This window comes from Acanthaster planci, linkage group LG03 (genome assembly GCF_054643075.1).
Source record: "Acanthaster planci isolate LZ-2023a linkage group LG03, COTS_SCS, whole genome shotgun sequence".
In the NCBI taxonomy this organism is placed as follows: Eukaryota; Metazoa; Echinodermata; class Asteroidea; order Valvatida; family Acanthasteridae; genus Acanthaster; species Acanthaster planci.
In genome coordinates, this window is record NC_141779.1 from 5,785,598 (window position 1) to 5,810,981 (window position 25,384).

General features: G+C 39.3%; 3 protein-coding genes across 3 annotated transcripts in view; 1 reads left to right on the forward strand and 2 right to left on the reverse strand.

Annotated features, from left to right (window-relative positions):
- LOC110986194 (ubiquitin-conjugating enzyme E2 E1-like) overlaps window positions 1-25,384 on the reverse strand; it is a 79,231-nt gene that overhangs the window by 52,733 nt on the left and 1,114 nt on the right. The window contains exon 3 of the mRNA XM_022247883.2: window positions 25,056-25,106. Within this exon, the coding sequence (XP_022103575.1) occupies window positions 25,056-25,106 (51 nt within the window). The remainder of the gene's footprint in view (window positions 1-25,055; window positions 25,107-25,384) is intronic.
- Window positions 559-6,574, reverse strand: LOC110990825 (uncharacterized). Its single transcript, XM_022255920.2, has 5 exons — window positions 5,690-6,574; window positions 4,983-5,072; window positions 4,392-4,538; window positions 3,660-3,797; window positions 559-3,107 (listed from the first exon to the last, which is right to left on the reverse strand). The coding sequence occupies exons 1-5, from the start codon at window positions 6,143-6,145 to the stop codon at window positions 924-926; spliced, it is 3,015 nt and encodes a 1,004-aa protein (XP_022111612.1). The 5' UTR covers window positions 6,146-6,574; the 3' UTR covers window positions 559-923.
- Window positions 6,601-10,873, forward strand: LOC110990826 (uncharacterized). The gene is made up of 6 exons (XM_022255921.2): window positions 6,601-6,958; window positions 7,796-7,965; window positions 8,270-8,480; window positions 8,911-9,044; window positions 9,404-9,620; window positions 10,034-10,873. Exons 1-6 carry the CDS (start codon window positions 6,742-6,744, stop codon window positions 10,126-10,128), a joined length of 1,044 nt encoding a protein of 347 aa, XP_022111613.1. The 5' UTR covers window positions 6,601-6,741; the 3' UTR covers window positions 10,129-10,873.

The window sequence follows — 25,384 nt, forward strand, 5'->3', positions numbered from 1 at the left end:
CACTTCCATGAACAGTATAAACCATTCCATAGGCTTCCGAAGACATGTAAAAATGGGCATAGCTCTCCCCATACGAAAAACTTCTATAGAATTCTATAGAATGATTTATAGACCTCTATAGACATATATAGAACACTAAAATTTCTATAGAAACCTCTAAGAATATTCTATAGAACAATTTTTTGTTCTATAGAACTTTACAGAAGTTATATGTAATTCCATTCCCTATAGAAATTGCACTCTATAGAGGTTGATAGAGAGTATATAGAAATCATTTCTGTACAGAATTTTCCATTATTTCTATTGAATATGTATTACTGCTTCTTGTTTCTGCTGAGCCTCGTGAGCATAATGACCAACATGAAACATGACCAAGTCGCTTCTGCAACAAGACTGAAGGCACATCATAAAAGAAGCTGCTGTTTGCTTGTTTGCTTCGCACAACCTGTCTGGAATCTTGAAAAGTCAAGCCATGATGAGGATGCATGATGATGAATTTGTTTACAATTTCCATGCATAAAACACAATTACAAATTCACAGACATTAAACACTGCACGTCAAGGTTAATCAAGCGCAATGAACTTTAATATCTACAAGCAAACAAACATAGTGCTTCGACCAAGGGGAAAATAAATACAATTTTGTGAATTTAACATTTTTACAAAGTTACTGCATGGGCAAAACTGAAATACATGTTAATGCCATCACAGTCCACATTAAATTTTGTGAATAGAAATTGTGTTTTTTAATCCTCAACATATTCATGTTTTGAAAAGATTATTTAATAATCCCATCCCAAGAAAACCTAAGACCAAAATTTCAGACTCGCCCTATGATAGTGAACATAACACAAACACACACTTCAGTACATCAAGTTAAACATTTGCCAGAATTGTTCCCAAGGATCTCAGGTTACAAGCATTTAGTCCTGATCAACAATGTTGGGAAGAATTGACAGTACTTCATCTTTACCAGTGTCAATAAAAGCAACTTTGCTCTCAAACTCAGTTAATGAACACAACCTGTATTCTTTATGACCTTTTACACTATGTAATCCGCCATGTGTTATAGATCTTTGCCTGTCCACAACAAAAATACTTCTTATTTTGAGAACAGACACATATAGCATGCATGTTTTCTCACAGCTGCATGAGTTTATCTCATTACACGATAAACATACCAAGATGATTCTTTTTACAACTGCAACCGTGCCATTTTTTAAGCTGATGTAGCAGTCTATTCGCTTCCTTCGTTTATGGGTGTGTGTATCAGTTGTAATAGTTACACCTCGTATAGAGACCCTACTATAACAAAGTACAGTTTCACAGGTATATCCTAATTGTTGTAGCAAATTGCCTTCATTGTTGCCAAGCCGAAGCAGTTTGGGTGCACCTCTAAGCAAAATGCCAGAGACATCTCTTTGAATAGACTTTGACAATGGAAAGTGATTGATACTTGATTCAAAGAAATTCCTCTGCGATTCACTTTCCTGAAAACAGTCCAGCGCAATATGAGGGAGTATTCTGCTCAGCAAAAACTTCTTAGAAATTTGAACTTGTACGTACTGAGTACCTGAAATCATTTTACCAAGTTTGTGATTCATACTTTCGAAAGCATAACAAGATATTGACCATAGTGGACCCCAGTTCCTAACAGAATCGGCCATGTGAATGAGCTGATGGACATTATATGTCATGTATTCTTTACCGTACAGATCTTCAAACTCAAGAACAAATTTTACTAGGAGAACCTCTGCTTGATTTATCATTGTATGGTCCACACAGTTTTTCGACAAAATATACACTGCAGTGACCAAGGTCATCCAATGTGCATAGTATGTAAAAGGAAGTACATGTTTAAGAACTGATGGTGAGTAGTGCAGAAGCCAGGCTCTCCATTCATGGGCCTTCCAGTATCTTCTGTTAGAGAGCGATCTTGCAATACGCATGACTTCTGCAGGAGGTCTGATGTGGCTAAGTCGTTCATTCAACATAGACAAACAATTGCCAATATAACATGGCTTCTCTGTATTCTCTAGCCATAGAAATGTCAATGCTCTGACTACACCAAGACAAACTGTATGCATATAATCAACAACAAAGCCCGAGATGATGTTAAAGTGAAATAATAACAAAATGATGGATGGCCCTTTCACGCCATTGACAGTTGTGTTTGTTTCAACTGCCAAATGACAGTCTTGTTTGAAAGCCCTTTCGTCCCTTTGCCTGGGTAGTTCTTCCAAGTTAGTCAGAGGGTACACATTTGCGTGTCCTCTACCCTTTTCAACTTGTTCACCTGGATGGAGACACCATGAACAGCCGTATTTGCCATTGAACTGCATGATGTTCTGCAGTTGGCATCTGGCCACGCTATCACATGTAAGTGGCCCGGGAAACACCTTACTGTTTCTAGGATTTAAGCCTGCATCTACCCAAGACACTCCTTTACTACTCATTATGTTCATTTCTTGGATAACTGGCTTCAGAAATGAGTCAAACCTTGGCTTCCCACTTCCAAACCAAAGGCCACCCAACAAAATGTGCTTCCTTCTAACTGCATAGGGCAGTTCATTGATCATCAATTGAAGAGGCCAAATGGAGAAATTTGAGGAACTGAAGACTGCTGCTCCATCCGATCCCCAAGTAACACTGAGGTCACCCTCTCCCATTGGAAGCTGTTGGTAACAGAGGCCACTGTGTACATTATCACTACTTTTGGAGAGTTTATTTTGAATTTGCGGATCTTCTAGAAGTATCTTAATCTGTTGGGAAATGCTAAAAATAATGAAGTAGTTACCAGAGGTGATACTGTCATCATAGTGGATGACTTTCCCACAGTCAGAACAAGGTCTGCCGTCTGTCCCAACATAACCTTGACATGAACCACAGTATACATGACAATCAAGAGGGCCACAAAAACCTTCAAAATGTTTGTTAAAAAGATACTTGGAGACCGGAAAGAAGGTGTCCCTTGGCAAATGAAACTGGAGCAGCTGCAACAGACTGCTTAGACCTTCATGTGTCAATCCATGCCGAAGACAATGGGCCATAATGAGCAGCAGACTCTCCTTCTTTGTCACTTGAGCATCTGGATACAGCAGACCATCCTATTTAAATAAAAGATACATATAAACGTCAATTAATGTTCAATATTATGCATGGCAACAATTCTGCAAAAGCTCTTAAATGTGATGAATTCCCACATACCAAACACATGTTTAAGCATCAACATTACAGCTCAAAATGCGAAAATACAAATTGATACTGTTTGAATCAAAACTATTGGGGGATACATGAATTTATATTACATGTATGTACCTCATATAAATAATTGCTTTCAAAACTTGCCCTGATCATTGCATTTATCTTGAGTCAGTTGTGTACTAGCCATTTATGTAGCTGTGTTAGCCGCATGGATGCAAATATACAAACCACATGATACTTTTTAAAAGGAGAGGAAAATTGAGATAATGACAACCCCATCCTTAAATGAGCCCTGGAGTGCATCAGACTCAGGCCTTGTTTAACACTTACCAAACTGCATTGATATTTCCTTTTCCCCACACTTATGAAATGTTGGGCCATAATGCACAGCCTACCAAGATGAAACTTGTAGAATTCTCACATTAATCTCTATGAATTATTTGAAATTTATTTACCAGGTCATGGTCAGGCTGATCAGAATCTAATGGACTAGACTCAAGGGCATCCTCTTCACTCTCTGTGTTGTCTCCACTGTTGGGGTTCTGTTGGGTTGAGCTATTTGTGTCGTCATCTGATGAGCTAGAATGTACGAGCTGTTGATATGCACGAAAAGGCCAATTTCGTTACATGTTAGACCCACTAAGCACTATAGAATATATGCAAACGTAAGGCATTGCAGGTTCAAATTGCATGTAATGGTCATAAACCACACAGCTACTGCGGAGACACTGGTCAAAAACCATGACAAACTCAACATCTGAACAAACACTAAGTCATATATATTCAATGGTCAAAGAGTGCATCAACTCTTACACGTGTAAGGAAGCACAAATTCAGGTGTCTGTTTTACACTTATCATATGGGACAAATGCATAAATCTTCCCTTTTTGCACTTAATAATCAACAGCTACATGTAAAAATATATGCACAGGTAAAATGACGACGCTTCATTTTTGTTGACATGTTCCTGCAGTCTACTGTGTACTTTGGACATGTTCAAAAATACAAGAGTAGAATGTACTGTCCATTTTACCTTTCAATGCAGAAATACACAATCTTTGAAAGTTTTTAAATAAACCCCAATTTTGTTCTCTCCCCTCTAACTACAGAAGAATGACTTAAATTTATTCTGCGCATGCTAAGTATCATACAGTGTAGAACTCATGGAAAATAAAAGAAATATTTACCAGGTCATGGCGGTTAAGCTGATCATCCTCATCTAATGGACTAGATTCGACGAGGGCATCCTCTTCACTCTCTGTGTTGTCTCCACTGTTGGGGTTCTGTTGGGTTGAGCTATTTGAGTCATCATCTGATGACCTGGAAAGTAAAGGCTGTTGACAAGAAGGGAAAGCTAGTGCAAAGGTAGCTGCCTTGTCTGAAGATGTTTTAGCAGATGAAAAGCCCTACCCAATGGGATTTGTACATACTTGCTCACTGCCATGTTGCATGTGTCAAGCGCAGGTGTTTGACTTTGCACATGCACTTTTTGGATGATTTTGTAAGATTGCTTCGCACAATTTCAGACTATCAACCTCACTTTTAACAGCCGTAATTGCACAGATAGTTCCTGGATTAGGCCGAGTGATCTTAAAATCTTAATGCAGCAGTAGACTGACATTTCCTTCAAACAATGAAGCATTTAAGCTACATCATGTGCTTATACTTGTCAACAAAATATTTATTTTCTTCAACAGTAAAATATTAACTATTTAAATGAGTACCCTTGCCACATAAACTACCACTAACAATCAATAGCCAGGCAAAGATTGTCTTACCATTTTATCCAGCTTTCCATTCCTTCGAGTTTGACCACAATCACCATCACTTATATGTACATGTACTTCATCAAGTTCATGGATAGGTTGCTGTTGCAAAAACAGAGACAAAATGGGATGGAAATGTTAATTTGAGTAACTAGGACTCTGGTACAGCTCTTCTAAACTTTGGACATATTTGCCGACAGAAAAAAAAGTATTATGCTTGACTAGGTCAAGCCGAGGTATGAAATTAACGAAAAGATACTTGTTCATAGAATACATGCGCATACATTAGTCTCGAAACTTTTTCCACCATTACCAACAGTACTGCGTCCTTTTATCAATGCAATCCTCAGTTTTCACATTCTCGACCTAATCTACATTGTAATGAACCGTTTTTGCTGTTTTTGTTGCAATTTATTTCTGAACAGACGTTTTCATTGTTGAAATATACAAGAGAGAGATTAGGGGCCTAGTTGAAATTCTTTCTTACCATTAGTGGTCTGTGAATTTCCATAGATTTTATAATTTGCATTGAAATCCGGACGTTTACATAAAAAATGCTTAGCCCCCACCCGAGACATTGTGTGACCACAAAAATAATCCTAGATACAATCATGACAATACGTTAAAATCATGACAATATAAGCTACAAAAATATACAATACTACTAGTGGGCCTATGGCCCGGCCTACAAAAGTACAATATTAAATAAGCCTACTTACATGTCGTATTTTTGCACTTGAGAGATTTGATGGATCTTCTTCCATGCTATCGGAACTGGAGTCCCATGTTATCGAAGCTGAAGTCGAAGGAGGCAATGGGTTAGACCTACTACTGGGCCCGAGGCCCAAAGCGAACGCATCACCATCATGATCATGATGGCTGGCAGAACCAACACGACCAATGCCATACATGTCGATGTCAGAATCAACACCAGATACATCTGCATCACTATCTGTGCTCTGGAAACTATCTGTGTCTCGGTCTTGTCGGTCACTGATTACTGTTTTAGTCTGCCTAAAATTATGCTTTCGCCGACCCCGATCAGGGAGAGAAAGGAGATTATCCGACAACGTGCATGGCATGTGGCACAAGTTGAAGTGTCCCTCTTTGTATTTTCTTCTGGGCCTTTTCTTTTTCTTTGAAATTGCGCCTATTTCACTTTGTGAACTAGCCATGACAAGTAAGGAAATCTGGAGGCGTGCTTCTATATTGCTGATTTCTTCTTCAAGCCAATTTTACACGATATTGTAATGATAATTCTACACAACAGTTGATAAATCGCCCCGTGCCACGCGTTGTGCCTCGTCCATCAGTGTCATGTCATCGATAAATCGTCACGCGTACGTATGCATTCTCGTATCCAATTTCTAGCGTGCTAATCGAACATCTTTTTCTGACAACTCTGGGAACGTGCGCAAAGCAGGTAGACTAGTTCCCTTTCTCTCCCATGTTTCTGAACATCAATCAACGATTGGGATGGGAACCAGTCTAAGCAAATTGAGCATAGGGGGTTCCATAAATGAACCAATACAAGCACCCCCCAAAAGCTTATCACTGGTACCCTGATGGGCTCCATGCTGCATTCAAGGACGGACACCAATGAAATTTGCCACGCACGCACACAGCCAGCTCTCTCTAGCTCAGGCGCGTAATTTCAAGCCACACGTAGAATAGAAGCGCAAGCGTGCTCACGTTACTCGACCTCAGTCATACATGTCATATTCTTGATCGACATTATTCAGAATTGTTGTCCAACGCTTTCGACTAAAAAATGGCAGGAATTGGGTGCTCCCTGTTCGTGTTGGTAAAATGGGTCAACGAGGAAGACATGTGGGATGTTCTTCCCATCAAGAATGCAGTCGGTGTGATCACCGAGATCGACCTTCGAGACGCGACAGGCTGCGGTCATGGCCGTAATTCTCAAAGAGTCTTTGAATTTTACTGGCGGAGAGGACGGGAAGCTGCACCATGTACCATTTTGGCATATGGTAAGTAGGACTTGGCGTCATTCTTTTCTTTGTTACCTGATTGTATTTTAATATATTTATAAATTATAGTAAATTAGTTTAGGAAATTCATTTCTGGCAGTGGATATTAAACCGCGGCATTGGCAACAAATTCCGTACTAAAGGTCTTCTGCCCTAGGACTAGTCCTTTCTGATTTGTCCAAATCCATGACGTATTTATTGCCAGCAGAAATGTCTGGAACTATTTTACCTGTAGTTTTGTGACTGTAGTGTACATGTACATGCACTTTTGTAGGCCTGCTGCGCTCATACGCTGGATCAATCTGTTGATCCTATTCCACTTCCGGCAATTTAATTCATTCACAAGTTTGAGTCTCAATCGATCTTCGATGATTAGAGCATCGGTCCGATTATTTTTTTTCATATACATGTAGGGCCGATATTATGCAGGTAAGCTCAAAAGGCAGCCATTTGGCAACTGAGAGTTTTAAGCCCAAGAGTTGCCTTGCCTAAATTACATGTAGTTTAGTTCCATCATAGCGCTTAGGTTCAGATCAAAGCCATCTTGGACCCAAACTATAACTCGGACCCAAATCAACTCGGACCAAGCACCCACTGCCTATAGTCATATGGGTAAAGCTTCAACATGTACTTGGCAGTCGACATGGTCAATGAGAACATCTGAGCATGTAAAGAAAGACGTAAGGTGTGTATGAGGCATAGAAATCTCTAAGTGGATTTGACATTAAGTAAAATAAAAATACGCACGTGTGAAATAACGTGTATTCAGCATTCCATTTTTTGTAATGCCGTAGAACTAGGTATTAATTATAATTAAACTCTTCTTGGCAATTTCAGGGAGACAAAAGGAGATGGAGAAGAAGTTGGAAATGGAGAGGACCAAAAATGATGGAGGGACCAGTGAGTCTTCCATTTCAGTCAGGGAAGAGGAACTTGGTGTTGGACGGAGAAAAACCCGCAAGCCAGCTCGTTTAGAGAGTGATCCAGATTTCGAAGAGTTTGAACAGGTGTGTGTATTTTATGTGATAATGGTCTAAATTTTCAATAGCTGTCATGCTATATCCACAGCATATATAAAAAAATTGTGAGGGGGAAAAAACATGTGTTGAACTTTTTATTAATGAAATCCATCCATTTCAGCATTGCTTTTTTTAGTTAAAAGCATATGACATTGTGCAAAAAAGGGGAATCTGGTGAAAAATGTAGGATGACTTAGAGAAAATGTACTAAAGCAATTATCTGAAATAATTGAGCTGATTGTGGGCTATACACATGTACACTTCATGTTTTCCCTGTGGTTTGACTTTACAGCCAGCTAAGAAGAAGCAAAAAGCTCCTGTGGCAACCCATGCCATCTTGGATGAGCTGCAGAGGAGACAAGTTCGTAACCAGGAGGAGGAACTTGCACATAAACCAGATTGCAGGTGTGCCAAGTATGACAGCCTTCGAGCCAAGTATAAAGAGTTGAAAGCTGAGAGGACCAGGCTGTCAGCAGAGGTGGCTGAGCTCTCCAAGTTCAAAGGTAAATTCAGAAACTATCTAGCAAGCCTAACCTAATTTGGAAAATATCTAACAAATAGGTACGTGTATGTGTACATTCTCATGCACTATGTATATATACATGTTCATTTGTGCTAGAGAAAAAGCCACCAAAAGCACTACATAGAGCACCCTGTTCAGAGCATGGTTCTGATTTCTTTTTCTGTATGCAAAGTCCCTGTAGGTTAAGTCAGTTTACAATATAAAGAAAAACTTTAAACTAATTCATGTTGCTGTTCACTTACTGAAGACATGTAGGGCCTATGCTCAGGTAAAGTGCATTTCTACATTTTTCGTATTCTCTTGTGTGTTATTTGCAACTTTCTTGAAAATAACTTTAAGAAGAGGAAATGATAGCCCGTTTGTAAAACAATGCTCGAATATTTAATTAATTAAGTGGTGTTTTATTTCAGAATTGCACACTGTTGTGGATCAGCTGAAGGTATTGTGTAGCAATGCTACATATACTTTGGCTTCAGAGAAAAATGATGGGGACACATCCTTCTCTGACTCTACTCCAGTCAAGAAGCCAAGCAGCAAAAGCAAGGTAGAGTCAAGAGATTATACCATTGTGAGACCAATGAATTTTCATAACTTTCATTTGTCCCACTCTGACAATGCTAATGTTCTCTCAACGTAGGGTTCACAATCAATTTTTACCCTAGGGAAGGATATTTTGTCTTGAAGGATCACAGCTCCCCTGTACTAAATTTCTAGCTCACATCTTCACATGCCCTTGGGTCAGCATGGTCACAGGAAATGCACTAACCTACATAAATGGTGATGTTGTATGACAAATGTCATATTCCTTGGTAAAATGGCCATGATTAACCATTAAACTTGGTTGTTACAACTTGTATCTGTGGAAAATAAAATGCTTTTTCCCTATCTTGCACAATTTTTCAGGTTGACATTGGGTATGGTGTCCTCATGGACAAGGGCCAACTTCTGACCGTTGTGCAGGGAAGTGACACTGCAACAAAGTTGGCCAGGAATCTGTTTTCTGCCCTCTTCAGCAGGGATGAAGTGATGGGCAAGAGCTTGACGGGGAAGAAGAGCAACGCCCATCAGGACAAGGGCCCAAAGGAAGCTCTTGACCCTGCAAGAGTGAAAGCTCTTCTCGGTATGTTTTCTAATTGTCAAGACCATGAACATATGTTCTGTGCCTGAAAAAGTTTAAATATTCCTCCTCCAATCTTGTTGCTTGCATTGTCTTGGATAAATTCTCCAAACCGGAATGGCCACCTACCTGAGCAGTTTGCCATATTTGTAAATCAGTTAGTCTCATATGACAATAAGTGATTGATTAACAGTTCATATCTTGTTTTAGACTAAGCCAAACACAAACTAAAGTAACCAAATATGTGGACATACATGTACCTGTAGTCGACTATTAAGCTCAGGAAAATTTTGGTGCTATACATGTACTGTACATGTAAACCCATCTACATGTTTGTCCTAGGTGGTTACTTAAAATAGCTGCTCTTTCAATTTTTTTAATGTTGGCGCATGCTATCAAATTGTTTTCCCATATAGACTACACTTTGAAGAGGTTCCCGTCAGCCTCCGGTGTCCTGCTACGTCAGTCCCTTGCCAACAAAGTGAAGGAACTATCGAAACCAAGGGACTAGAAAACAGCTACAAACAATGGCTACATGCCCTGTTTCACATGAACAAGGGTTTATGCACTACTAACACAGGGTGAGGGTTCCCCTCACTTTCTCTGGTTTTTCAAAATGACTTATCTTCAGAATTCACATCTTGGCATGAACAGGAAAAGCCCTTTTAGCTTGTTATAGTTGAGCTCCAAAGACAAATAACACTGCATTCAATTTGGATGCTTCCTTATTTATTTCAACAGATAAAATCAGAGAAAACATGTGTTTCTTTGAGTTGCTCTTTAATCATCATTATTTAAACCAACTGTAAGATGTTATTTACTCTATTTTATATTTTTATATTGTGTGACCAGCTGCCACAGTTAGATTTACATTCATTAACCCTATAACCTTCCCCACACAGAATTAAACAGCAGTAAAGTGTTTAATTCTCTGGGGATAGGTCTGGTAGGCCCATAACAGCTGGCTTTTGCATGGGTTTGGCATACCTTAGAAAAACAAAGTCCAACAGCCTCTGTGCACAAAGTCCCATATGGGTGTTTAACTTTGTGTGAATGGGGAAGGTTATAGGCGCTAGCAACCCTTGGGGGCTAGGGTTTAAGCATTTTACAGTAAGAAGTATATATACATGTACATAAAACTTGATCTGCCCTCTTGCCTAAACGTAGAAGTGTGCTACGGATACATTGCCACCCTCTTTTTTATTTCAAGAGAAAAAACTAAAACGAGCCGTTTCAGAAATAAAATATATATAATACATGCACAAAATTCCAGTGTGTCAGTTCGTAATTGGTTGTCTTTTGCAGTATAATTGTTCTAAGTTTGTGACAAGTGACTGAATTCGACTCCAGTAAAAAGCAAAGGTCTTTTAAAGTTGCTCAGAATGGTGTGTCAAACACTAGGATACACAAATTTGATAGCCATGTTCATGTCTAGTAAATACATGTATGTCCATAGACTGACTACATGCATACACTACTGATGCACCATAGCTGTCTTTAGAAGTTTATAGAAATTTCTCAGAAAATCTATAGAATATACATATAGATTCATTATAGAATCTTTATAGAAAACTTCTATGAGGTTTCTAAAGAATTGTATAGAAAGTCTAAAAGAAAGTCTATAGAAAATCTAAAGAATTATTGTACGTTTTCTTTAGAAACTCTATAGGATCCTTTAGAACCAAATCTATAGAAACACTATACAGCACTATAGAAAAATTTCTATAGATAATCTATAGAATTCCTTTTTATAGAATTCTATAGACATTTTTTGTATGGGTCAGGTACAAAGTACACCTATCAAAGAATCTTTAAGCAATAAATCCATCAAAAATTTAATTGAGACCTTAACCTTGGCAGGTGAAAAACTGAACACATAGTCTTTTCTTAGATTTCTGTTAGTGGGAGAGTAACCCTGTTTTGTTTAGCATTATTTCCATATTCAAGGTTATGTACCACTACAAACAATGATACAAGGTCAGCTGCTCCGATCAACAAAACAACATGAACTTCCCACCACTGGATCCTGTCAGCAGGCTTAGGGTTTAACCAAGGAAGCTGAGAGGCTGTTATCCCCATCCCCAAACCCAATCTTCCGCAGGACTTTGTCCTTGCTTTGCTCAATAGGCCAGTGAAGTATTATCCACAGTGGACTAAAAGAGAATTCCTGAAATGACAATACACTATTTCTGGCATGCATTAACAACAAGAAAGTAACCAATAAGCAGAAATGCATTTACGAACGAACATTCCAACATGTTCAACATGCATTCAAGCACACCTCAAAGAGTCAAAAAGAGGCCAATCACAAACACATCAACTTCAGTCGCAAATCAATATTGGCATCACGCAGGACTTTTTTTGATTCCATGCAACTGACTTGGTCCACAGGTACGGTAAATCAATACAATTTAAGGCCTAACCCGGACGGAGTTTCGTTCATGTTGCTGCTCGCTCTTGAGACAGCAGGAAAACCGCCCTGTAGCACAGGGACCAACAGTGTATGTACATGGAAGAGCTTGGCCTCACCTTTTTTAAACCAATTTAGTAGCAAAGGAAAAAAAAATTTGAAAGAAAATACAGGTGGGATGGAGCCAAGAAAATTCAACTTTAGCCAGGATGACTGGTACTGTACACTTCATTCCTGTGAGTCCCAAGGGAACAAAGATAACTTCAGTGTCTAGGCTGCACATTACACAAGTTTATTTCGCACAGTGGTTGAACAGACAGGAAACCACAGCTGCAGTAAATGCCACAAGCTGATTACCTAGCCAAATTATTCAGGCGACCAGTTCCCGGACTTACGGCAATGAAAATTAAAAATGGTTCTTTACTCCAGTATGGGAGAGTGACCTGTTAATCAATTGGCAAAAACATGAGCACAGTCCACCACAATCCATCTTATCTTACTGCAGCTGTCAAAACAGAAATATTATACATCTTAGACACGTAAACTTTGAGCAAAATGACATACTAAAACACTTGCTCCACATGTGTTCTTGCCAGCCATTTTTGACACATGCACATATTATACACACTAACAACAGGGCCTGGAAACCTGCAACAACTCTGAGACTGACACCCAAATTGGGTCAGCTAATCATGAGCCTTGTACAATGTAGGATATGATCCCCTGTGCAAGTCAATAAGCAGAGCGTGCAGCAGGGAACGTGAATGGACTTGGAACCCTGCATTTTTGGGGGGGGGCCAGGACAAACTGAAGCATGTTTCACAGAAGCTGGAATAATTATTCAATAGGATTGGCATATTTTCTACCCTTAAATTAGCAAGTCACATGGCTGCTTCTGGTTTCAGACATCTACTACTTGTGATTTTTTTTCCTAAGAACAAGCCCGAAACGGTGAATAAGCCCTCATCCAGTGCATCCATCCAGAGACAGCTTAAATTGAATTAATACACAAAACCAACACAGACTGGGCAAGTTGATTATACAGACAAAGCAAACCAGGGAAGTCTTATGTCTGGGACTGTCTGACAGTTGCACTGTACACGGATGCACATCCTTATTCGACATGATACACGTCCAAGTTACATATGTGCACTGCATCCCAGTACATGTAAATGTACATGACATGACAGGTACATGTATTACACAAAGGCTCTGGCAAGCACAATGCCTTCCACCTACGTGCATCTGACAAGTAAGTGACCAAATGCACAACCAGCCGTCAGAGAGCACAAATTGGAAAATCTGTGGCACACTTGATATTGTCCAACATGACATGTACTGGCACATGTATTTCACCGCTGAAAATAATCAAACCCTGCAGTGATGCACTGCAAACTGGCTGTTTTGTTTTTTCATCAACAAACAAGGGGCAAGATGGAAGTAGAAATCTCTACACTGACAATCTGTTAATAATGGCCGTTTCCCAGAATATGAAGCCAAATTTTTGCATTTTTTATCCCTTTCCTGCGCGCGGCACACAAATGACATTAACATTTAACTTTGTTAACCCTACTCTTCCCAGGTCTGTTTCATTTTTAGACTCTGTAATCAAGTTCGTTGGAAACACGAGCAAGAAGGATTACAGAATCTCTTTAACCTGTCCCATCTTTTAAACAGTCGAGAGCAGACAAAAAAAAAGTGACCGCTTCATTTTGAAGCTTTCCCGATGAGTAAGCCTTGCATTAGGGGAAAAAGCTACAGAAAACAGAGAAGAACATTTCACGATGTTTCCACAACTGCTCACTACTTATTGTAATATTGTTGTATTACCGTGCAAACCACATGTACGTGTACATGTATTGTAGGGCCTTCCCCAACAGATGCAGATTCAGGGAAAGATGAACCTGACATCCATGCCTGTCCCCTTTCCAATTTTATTTTGAAATACCTTTCCATCATTTCTGTTCCTGCTACTGGTACTCCTTATTGATTAACTTAAAACCCTAATCCCCTGTCTGTAAAATGGTATTGAAATCGGGGGATCCGGGGACTGTTAGGGATGGAAGATAGAAATTGAAACATATCCCGTTCAAGTTGATCTCCATCTGGAACACCCCCTTTTCTGCTGGAACCACCCCTGACCCATACAAGGACTATGCCTAGCCCTCAACCCCCACCCCCACATGTATAATTTTATACCAGACTACCATTCCCAGGTGGTTTCGGTGATCCGCTGAACATTTTAATAACCCTGACAGCTACACTGGGGCTGGCCCAATGATATGGTGCTCATGTTTTCATACAAATGTACATGTACATGTTCTTATTTATTGTACATGCACAGCTGGATACTTTCTATTCAGGGACAAGGTACATGTACTGTTGGATGCACTTGGATATATTAAAAAAAAAGGCGCTTTTTCCTGTTTATTAAAAAATGTCTTGTCAAAGTTCAAAATACACGAGAAGCTAGGAAAATATTGCACTAAATGTAGCAAGCAGATGGTACTACACACCCTAAAGCAGTTGAAGGGAAATATGTTTCCAACAGCTGCGAAATGTGGGTGAAAAGTTCCACTTGTTTCAATGCAATTAGGGTCAGTAGACCCTATTCATGTGGAGGCCATTTTTTATCTTATTCCCCAAATATGTTTTATGTACATGTACTGCAAACTGTCAATTAGGATGGCACCAGACTGTTTCTTACTTCCATGCATTCCAAGCCTCCCTCTCAATATTGTTCTAAATCTGGTTTAAAACACCAAGGTGCATTTTTGCGTATTATATCATAAGTCTAAAATAAATGAAGAGCTAACCTCGCTTTCAAATTCAATACGACTGGCCCCATGAATAAAGTCAATGGCCATGGACAAAGCCTCTTGCCTCTTCACCTGACCTCTGACCCGAGCTTAGTGGATGCCCAGAGCATGCATTATATGCCAGTGACATTGTTTCTGCAGAACAAGACTTTTTTTCTTTAAAGACTGTAAAGTACCACAATAAATGACCCAAACTGTGTTATCAAATAACATAAGTGCTTGCAAATTAAAACAAGAAATACTTAAAAATATTACCCTATTTTTAAAGTTAACTGAGAAATTTTGACCCTCATATTTTTCAGGGCAAGCACAGTGGCCAGGGGGATAGCTCCTTTTGTTAAATCTACCAGTAAGTTACATATTCTACTAATAGCAGCAAGACTTGTCTGACAGAAGACGACATGAGACAAAGGTACCGTACATGTACATGTCTGTGAGACTTGTTAAAAAAAAAACAGCTCTGAGATTCAAGACATGTGTGATCCACTATAGATCATGAGCCACAAAGCTTGGCCTAGCGAGCTAATGTCAGACTGAGTTTGAGTGGCCTGCTTTTATGAGGTCTACGGGAACCCTGTTTCCTCAATAAAGGGGTGCATGTGGAACCGTGGCATGATTTCTGGAATAACAACAGACTACATTGTAGGATTATCCTGCACTGTACCAGGTTGCCCTGCTAGTCTGTGCTCTCTGTGCTTCCTATTCAAGATTGCATATTAAATACATAACTGTCACATTGTGCATCCCTTTCAGGAAGGTGGTGCCAGACTGTGTAAGGGTTTCTTGCACATATGCAAAGCAGTAATAAAAATGTAAAAATTGAACTGGATACCAGCCATTTTTGATCAAGTACTCAGTGCCCAGGTACAGGCAAGGGCTCTCAGAAATATATGTACACAGATACGATCATTCAAGAGCATTTTTTCTCACAGTGCTAAATACATGTAAAGTGTACATGTATGTTCAATAGCTCCATGATATGAATAGGATCATTCTGTGTCCAATCATACATGTAAAGCAAGGACTCGTTCTTTAGTCAAATCAAACACTTTCTGTTGTCAATCCCATTGATTTTCTCAAAATCTGCTGAAATTGTTTGGTCTTAGGAGAAAACTCTCAAACGAAATTTTAGTGTTCCGGATCATGTGGTTTTCTACTGTAAGTTACAGGTCTCTTAACTGTGGCCTCTTCATTTTGCCTCGAAAACTCTGAATGCCTGTATGTACATGAATCTCAAGATAGAAATATCAGACAGAGATGATTTATTTTTATCTTAAATTAAAGCTCATTATCTAAAAAACCACCTTGTTTGTACATTATGTGACAGTTACAATTTCAATGAGGTCAAGCAAAACAACTTTGACCTTTGACCCTTTCAGGCAGCCAAATTACATGCGAGTGTAAGCTTTTGTGAAATCATTTGCAAATATAAGATGATTTCTTAGGTTATGATCTTTTACTTAGGACAACAATCATCTCAATCTGACCATTCCTACATGGAGATACAGTTAGTTCAAGGACCTCTAACTCATAAACCTCTCAACCCAAAACACTTAAGTTTGGGTTTCTCATTTGACCACACAATTTCAGTAAATTTGAAACAAATCTGTGAGACTGATCCCCAAAGGTAATAGATTTGACACGGTATGACCAAATATAAAAATGCTCAGTGGGTCAAAGCTCACACAGCCTTGCTGCTGAAGGCCTCACACGGTAACAGGAGGGGGAGTCGACCAAGGGATTTTCAACCTGTCTGCCATCAATGTAACAACCACTGAACATGTTATGTGTCTTGAAATTCAGGCCCATGTGAATACATCCACAATGTTCATATTCCGCTGTATTACTCAGGCTGTGCAAACAGGAACCTTTACAAACAAGGACACGAGCAATGCAAGAGTAGCTAGACTAGCAGACAATGAATATTCACGGCAATGTCCACTCTAATAACTAATACACCAAAAACGCCAATGGAAATCATGACTTTTAACAGGTCTCAATACTGTAGACGAGTTGTTCCTAGTGATACTGACGCACAGTCTAATACAGTCAGGAACATGAGGTTCATGTACAGTAGCTTCCATGACAGTAAATCATTTTAACCATCAATAATTACATTTCCTCATTACTGCAAATAACGAGCAGCATCTTGTTGACACACTATGCCTTGCGAGAGTGCATGCAGAATGCATAATGACCAATTACAGGGTTTTGATCCGTCCCATTAATACAGCTTTTTTTCCCCGATATAATAGACTGAAACAGGCAGATATTGGCCCCTGTACCATCAGAATGCCTGCTTGTCTCCTACCCTCCCCAATGAACACCTTTTTTGCAAGCTATCCATGAAGTCAAAAAGTCAGAGGAACCATCCACATTAGTGCTGGTCACAGGGTCAGAATATTATGTATTGAATGTCATGAGACTCGACCAAGCATTTCAGGTTATTTCAGGTTTCATATACTTTTTCATGACCACAAGGTCTACCTTGCACTACAACAAAAAGTAATTTCCTCAACAATTTCCACTTCTGCATGCACATGTATATCCCGTCCTTGTTAAGCAATGAAAACACTTCCCATTCTGTCAGCTTGTTCCTGGAAAATTACAAAAAAATTCGCAAAAACAGTCGGACGTCATACTTGTTTTGGGAGTGTGGGAATTACCAGCTAGTACAACAATGTCTGAAATTAAGTTCCGATGCTATGACGGTACCGGTGCCGGTTAATACGGGCATTTCACATTAGTGTGCTTCTAAGAGTTTGCAACGCATTGACCAATCACAGTGCCCGAAATCTGTCAACCCAATGCACGTTTGGAAAGGGTCGACAGATTTCACACACTGTGATTGGTCAGCGCATTGCCAAACTCTTGGAGGCACACTAATGTGAATCGCCCATATTGTCAAGCTCAACTGTTATTTACAGTTTGAAGCCCTGTGATCAGACTGACAAAGGTCCCATTATTTCAGGGCAATAGCAACAAATGGATAGATCAGCTTATCATTGCCCAATGATTTAGCAAATGTTTTCACCGACCAACTGATTCCACCAATTCATCATGTAAATGGCCTAGAGCAATTCTGCAGGCACCCACAGAAACCAGAATTTAAATTCCTTCCATTTCTAACAGCCAAATGGCCATGAATCAAGCCTAGAGTGCCTGCACTGACCTCCATCGACTGTATCAGGTCCTGGGCTCCATCCACAACACATTCATACAGAAATCCCCATGCACAATGTCCCCTCGGTATTTACTTAGTATTTCAAATGGCTCAACCCAGGTCGGGATTTACAATCTACATGCATGTATGAAATTTCATATGGACAGAAGTAGAGTGCCACAGTGAATCTATAGCCCGGTTTAGCCCCTTGGCTTCAATTAGAAGGCAGCTTCAAGTTGCAATGATCAACCAGTTACATGTACACTGAAATATAAACCAGTTACAATGTAAAGTTACCAGTACACTGTAAAATTCCAACATGGACCACAGACTGAGCATGTGTATGCACAACGTATTCTATAAACATCCCGCCTTGATCAGGATTGGTTTGGATCCTGGTAGAAAGACTTACCAAATTAGGTAACTACCGGCAGATACTGGTAGGTCTTTTGTGTTTGAAAAAAAAATTGAGATGTTTGAAAAAAAAAAACTAAATTGGAGAACTGAGGATTATTAAGGTATAGAACTGAAGTGTGGACTCTGTACTAAGTCAAGAAAAGATAAAATGTTTCAAACTGAATGAGTGTTGCAATGGCAGATAAGACCTAAAAGTACATGTACATGTACGATGGGTACGGGGTCCCACTGATATTCATGATTCAGCAAGGCAAATGTTAACTCCTAGTGACGACAAAATACCCACACCAACACTTCCTGATTATAGGTCATGCCAATCTATTTAAAAAGGTACATGTACAGTACATATTTTATACTTTCCAAAGCATGTGCAAAAGGCTATAAATTTGATGGGTTTTTTTGTGATGGAACATGAAAATGACCTCCCATGGAGCATACATGTGTGATGTGATTAACACACTGAATCTCTGTAAAGCACTCCTCTTGAGTATACAATGTGCTTATATCTGCCAGTAATATCAATATGCACAATTAAGGTCCCAGCAGCTGCTGTGTGGAAAAAATCTTTGCAGGATCCTAGCAGGCTAACACAAACGGCTATGATCCCTTGTGTGGTTAAGTGGTTAGACCAATACGTGGGAGGTCATGAGTAGATCCCTCTCCAAGTTGCATTTCTGCCTGTTCGCATGTTTAACTCGGCTCTTCGCCTTAGCATACACTAATCATCTGGGCCAAGTTAGGACCGGAACAGAAGGAACTGCTGTAACCTGGTTCACCTGAATTTGGCACACCAACATTTACACTGCATTTGGGCAGAAATCTGTACTTCACCAGGTCTAGGCCAAATCAATTTGTATGTATGTCAGGTAGGACTGACATGCAATGACAGTCCAGGTCTGAATCAAACATGATTAATCCAAGTGGAATTTAAATCAAGTACCATACATGTCCGTCGTCCGGTCTGGGGCAATTCTAACATGCTAAATAACAAGAGTCAGCTTTGTCCGAGACAAACATGGAAGATGTACATGTACATGTACACTGATGGGTACAGTGACATGTAAATTAATGAACCTGCACCAAATCAGTGTGCCACGTGCATACATGTATACATTCCCTTTTATGAGGGAATAAAAGTGTGGTAAGGGAGGAGCTTAACTACCGGTATACATTAAGTACGTGTACTGTACCTTGAAAACCGGATAGGGATCTGGGAATGATGATGGATATTATTAAAGGTATATTATCATGGCCAGGCCCCAAGCCAGTTTTAATCCTACTACATGTAGTTTAAACCCAACCTACCACACTTTTATTCCCATTTCATAAATACCTTGTTTGGTTAAAAATGACAAAAATTGAGTCCAAAAGTCCTATTTTTCAAACAATTTTGTTTGTTAGTTTCACCTTGTGTGTTATGAAAATGCCCTCCAACCACACATGCAACATACCTTGTGCACGCAATACAAAAATCTTACATACATGGAAATTGGTATGCGCACTGCATGTCGCCCAATGTGACACAAATCACAGCTAAGCTGGTGTACGATAAATTCTGCAGCTATGAAATGTGGACTCACTGGTCACATCGCACATGCCTACCGGTATGTGACAATCATGTATGAGGGTTAGAATCCATAAAATAGGATGCGACATTTCATGTGAAACCAGGAAAGTGGTTTTAAAAAATTATCATAAATTTTTTAACAATTTAGAAAAATTATCATCGACTAACAGGAACAGATGAACAGTCTTAAGTATTTATGGACAAAGATTTCCAAGCAGGCCACTAGATTTCACGAAGGATCAACCAATCAAATTTCCCTCTCCCATTGTATGCACCAGTAGCTCAAACAGCAGTGAAAAAGACAGCTCAACTGAGCAAGGTTCTATACCCAAAACGAACCTCCTCCAAAATGTCTTCAGGTGAAGGAGTCACAGCAATGGAATGGGAAGGCCAATTGGCAAAGTAAGCAATGAACCAATAAACAAATAATCTTGTGACATCACTCTGAGTGATAAAGATGTAGAACCTGTGATTTTCTTCTGCAGCTGAAAACAAAATAAATAGACTTCCTCTTTTTAAACGAGTAGAATTCACACAGATGTGCACAAAACAGATTTAGAAAAAAAATAGAACACACATGTTGAAAAATAGATGTTATGGGGACCAACAATGTTACGGGGTCATATTTTCATCCCTGCAACTGGGTCTCGACTTTTCCTAACAAATGAATTGTCCCCTCAATGCAGCGAAGGGCTAACCACAAGAATGCATACATGTAAATGTACTCTGGTCCAGATTTGTCCACTCAGTCACAACTTGAATGTACAGTTTAGGATTATTTGGGAGTGTTGAATGGCTATGTTGAAGTTCTGTAGCATGTAAAAAATGCCAGCAGCCACTTTCATGAATTCACTACTTGACATCCACAATGAAGTGAGAAGCCGATTTTCATACGCTCTTCTTACGGCTACAAGGGAATGTTACATTTGCTTTATCAGAAGGCAATCTGAGTTTTAAATGGGAAAATCACTGACCCCAAAGATGGTAGTAGTGAAGGTGTCTTCACACAAAGTGGTGTGATGTGTTGTATCAACACATAGCGATCTGACTCAATGGACCACTAACAACAACTTGGGGGGAAAAATACCTCAGTCAATCAAAGCATCAAGGCCTCACATAATCTACGGGAAAATGCAAAGATCAAGTGTCTGTGTGGAGGCAAGATAGGGCAATAAAGTCAGGCAGTGCCAAAGAAATATCAAGGACTCACAGATGGCTAACTATGCCTCCGAAGAAAATCTAGCCAGCCAGGAAGTTGCTAGAGGTACAACTTGTTCTGCAGAGCTTTAGATAACGGTCTTAATTTTATATTCTTATAATCGCACATATGGTAAGTTCTGTTCTCTGCATGTACTCAATTATAAAACTTTACTCTAGGTCGGAAACAACTTGGGCAAAACCCCATGAACTTGAAGAATCAATTAATTCAACCATTAAATCTGCATATGTATGGCAGACCTATAAATTGATGAAATATAATTTATTATATACATGTAAGTCAACAAATTTGATTTCAATTACTGTAGAAAGTTCAAGAAAAGGCACGGCTAGGAATAGGGCAAATCTTTTTCCGTGGTTGGGGGAGAACAAAGCACTAATCAGCACCAAACTGACAAACCATCAGTGATGGTTCCAAGGTATTTCCAAGAAAATACATAAGTGATTACCTCCTTTCTTCTCTGCTCCTTTTTCCTTTTTTTTTAAATTTATCCATTTTTCTGCCAAGGGAGGACCCCCAGTCCCAACTCCTGCGACACACATGAGAAGAGGCCTGACTGCTGAATAATCTAAATTTCAAAAGTCCAGAACTCGGGGCTCGTAATAGGCTTCTGTTTTTACCAACTGTACCTTTCAAACAAATGTAAGAAGGGTTTCCTTATCTCAAATTACAACCCGTCATGACTTGCAATCATCAGTCCATACATGAACAAAGAACAAAATTTGCGATTAGACCTTGATGGAAGGGGAAACAGGCAAAAAAGGACCTCATAGGCACAGCTGAGTATGTCATCAGTGCCATGTATCGTCTTAAAGCTAAGCAGTGGCAACACTTCGATTGGAATAAGAACTGTTCATCCTTGCAACGATGACATCTTTTGAAGAAAAAAAAAAGAGCCTGTGAAGTGAACGACCACTGAATGAATATTACTTGGAGAAGCAGCTGAGAAAGCTGACCACATAATCTTGCATGCAACATTCCGACGTAGTGTTTTTTCCCCGATGAAAATACTCATAAACCTTGATGTGAAATCACAACAGATGAAAACCGCCAACAGCACTAGCCAAAAGAACATATATCACAAACCTCAACTTATCCTGTCCAATCCAAATGTTGAAAACAATCCACATTTCTGCCTTATCAAATTACATATCTATGCCATTTATCAATCAACATGTCCCAGCTACTACATGAACAGACCAAGGATAGCCACTTCACCACAGTTTTGTTTCCAGATCACTAAATGGAATTATTTTTAGAGGGGGGTCCCATTTAGCCCATTTTCACCATCTACATGGAAATTTTTCTTTTCTCAAAATCTCAATCTTGTGATAATTTGCAAATCTATAGCGACCCGCTGCACTATTGACCTAACATCACTGAATCTGCCAGACAGCAAAAACCAGAATACATTTAGGGACAAGACACACGTACAATGCATGTGACCACTCATTGCCATCTAAGTACAGGAGTTTGTTAACAAGTTTATTATGATGTACATGTACATGTATGACACATGTAATGACATTTTAAACAAGTCTGAATGAAAGTGAAAGGAAACAGGAAAAGTCAAGCTGCCTGAAGAAGAAAAGATTACACTTGTTTAGGGAAAAAACACTTTGTCAGAAAATTCGGCATTGTATTTCACAAGGAAAAATAAACATGAAATGATACTAATGCTGATGACAGGCACGGTGCTCGTAATTTACAATGAAATATCAGTAAATAGTACACGGAGGGTAATTCCTTGTTAAGTAGAGCATTCCAGAAAAATCAAAACAATTCCATCAATAACTAGAGAATGTGTGAGACGGATTATAACAGAATCAAGCACCATAACAAGCATTCAAACATACATCACTCCCAGTCCACGCAAACCCTCACAATAAATTCCAGAATGACCTTTTCTCATTGGAAACATATTTCCCAACCTGTTTACATGTAAGTATTCTACAGGGTGATGTACCCTTGCAGCTCAAAAAATGTTACACTCAACACTGCAAAAGGAAGATCAATACATGTAAACACCCCACCTTTAGACAATTTCATACTGAAAAAACTAAGCCTACCCAATATGTGCAGGTCACAATCGACTTGTCGCTGTAGAATCACATCGACGCAACTTGTGAAATATTGTCCAGTTACATAATATACAAAATGGAGGCAGGACATGCAAAATCTGAGACAAACAAAACTCAACATTCAATATGTCATAGGGTTGTCAGTGGGGCGTGGCTAATTCGCAAACCAGGATCTGTAGGTCAATAGGGTGTGCCACTGAGAGGTTGCCATGGAAAAGCCTTTTTCTACTGTGCATTGTGGAAAATTTTTGACAAATTCTTTGGTCTGGTTCCCACACCAAAAGATCCAGATGAAGGCCGTGTCCGCAATAGGTTTCTAGAGCTATGGTGGGCCTGCAGAGGATTTTCAGTCACATGACTTTTACGGTCAGCATTCCATTTACACGGATGTGTGCGGAAATGCGCGCGCCTTTGACGTCTCTCAACATTCTAGCATACATGAAACTGCAAACAGAAATACACAGATTCGAAAATTCACACACCTCCACTGACGTGGTGCGCTTCCTGAAATGTCTTAGCCCATCATGTGGCAGCATGCAGAAAACCTCTATTGTCTGCATGTCTCTGCGTATTTCCAATGGCATGAAGACTTAGACCTACAGATAGCTCTAGGAAACAGATTTTGATGCAGCCTAGCTTGGAAGACCTTTGGGTCAGGTAACGCATCAGTCATGTGATAAATATGGTAAGAATTCCACCTATTTTCCCAATTTTTTTTAAACTGGCCAAAATTGTTCAAACCCATTTTACTGATTTTCAATTAGCATCAGCATTCAAGAATATTGGACCTAGCTTGTCTTTGCAAATTACCTAACACGCATTAAAATTCAGAAAAAAGTTCCTCAATTTCTCTTCAAATTATTTTGCATTATGATCTCCACTTTAGCACAACTTTATGCTGTTTACAAACTAATGAATATCCTACGCATTATGTAAGACTTTATGTGTTTACCGTGGCAGCTACCTGTCCTCAAAATTACCGACACTGCTGGGAACCAGCCACCAAATTCTATTTAGCAGCTACACACGGTGAACTTCAATAGTTCGGTGTTTGATTCTCAAGTGTACACGTATGTTCATTTTGAAAGTCTACAAACTCTTATTTCAGAATGCCCTGAAGCTGTTGACTGAGATTTGTTCCAATCCAAAGTTTTAGCCAACCATAAACTTGTAGAATGACCTCTTTGTGGCAGTGCTCTATATTGTAAATTTCACGTTACCGTGAACACAGTTTATTCAAAATTAATATTTTAACACATCTTCCAGGTTTAAAGACAATTTTAAAGAATTAAAGTGGAACAACGTTTTCTGGGGAACTCTATCCACAAAGAAATTCATCCTTAAAGACTTAAATTGTCATTCGAGTTGCACTTGAAAGTTGAATGGTACAAGCAGTTCTGGCTATTAAGGAATAGTGTTGTTTCATTTTACAAATGAAATCGTAATTTTGAGGCATTAAGTCCAACCATTACTATTATCAACATTTTTTATGTTTCAAAAGGTCTTCACATACATCATACATGTCACAAAAATTCCATTGCAATGTCAGCTGTCATTTAGATCTGGAATGTCTTCAATCTTGACAACAGGAGTTCAAAATGTAAACAATCCCAATCTAACTTGTTAATAAATGACTAAATAATTTTTACATCAAAGCATCTTTTTCAGTCATCATGCTCATGGCCATGTTTAAGCAAATTTTGCTAAACTAGGCCTAGTGTGAGTACTAAATGGCATGAATGGAGGAAAATCTAAAAATTACCTGCAATTTGGTGGAGGATCCGACATAATTTCTCTTAGTTCTTTCTGAATCCTGAAAATAAAAATCAAAGACAATTTCCTGCTTCACTGTTCTCAATAGAAAGCGAGACAAAGCAAAAAGAAAATTTGGATCCTTTCCGCAAATGTGTGTACACACGGGCATAATGTATACACGGCGCATATAAAAACATGGCCGATCTCCTAACCATAGAGCCTACGTGGCTTATTTTGCAGACGCGATTTCTCGCGAATTCTGGCAAATATGGCAATAATTTTCACACCAGCAGAAAGAGCTCATCTAGATCTTCCAGATCGAGTAGGGCTGGATGG

What these genes read in the sequence shown, in the direction of transcription:
- LOC110990826 (XM_022255921.2), top strand. Translation starts at nt 6,742, where the DNA reads ATGGCAGGAATTGGGTGCTCCCTGTTCGTGTTGGTAAAATGGGTCAAC. An exon ending in ATGTACCATTTTGGCATATG is followed by an intron (nt 6,959 to 7,795) that starts GTAAGTAGGACT and finishes TGGCAATTTCAG; the next exon opens with GGAGACAAAAGGAGATGGAG. An exon ending in AGCCAAGCAGCAAAAGCAAG is followed by an intron (nt 9,045 to 9,403) that starts GTAGAGTCAAGA and finishes ACAATTTTTCAG; the next exon opens with GTTGACATTGGGTATGGTGT.
- LOC110990825 (XM_022255920.2), bottom strand. Translation starts at nt 6,145, where the DNA reads ATGGCTAGTTCACAAAGTGAAATAGGCGCAATTTCAAAGAAAAAGAAA. An exon ending in AGCTTAACCGCCATGACCTG is followed by an intron (nt 3,798 to 4,391) that starts GTAAATATTTCT and finishes GCATATCAACAG; the next exon opens with CTCGTACATTCTAGCTCATC. An exon ending in ATCAGCCTGACCATGACCTG is followed by an intron (nt 3,108 to 3,659) that starts GTAAATAAATTT and finishes TTATTTAAATAG; the next exon opens with GATGGTCTGCTGTATCCAGA.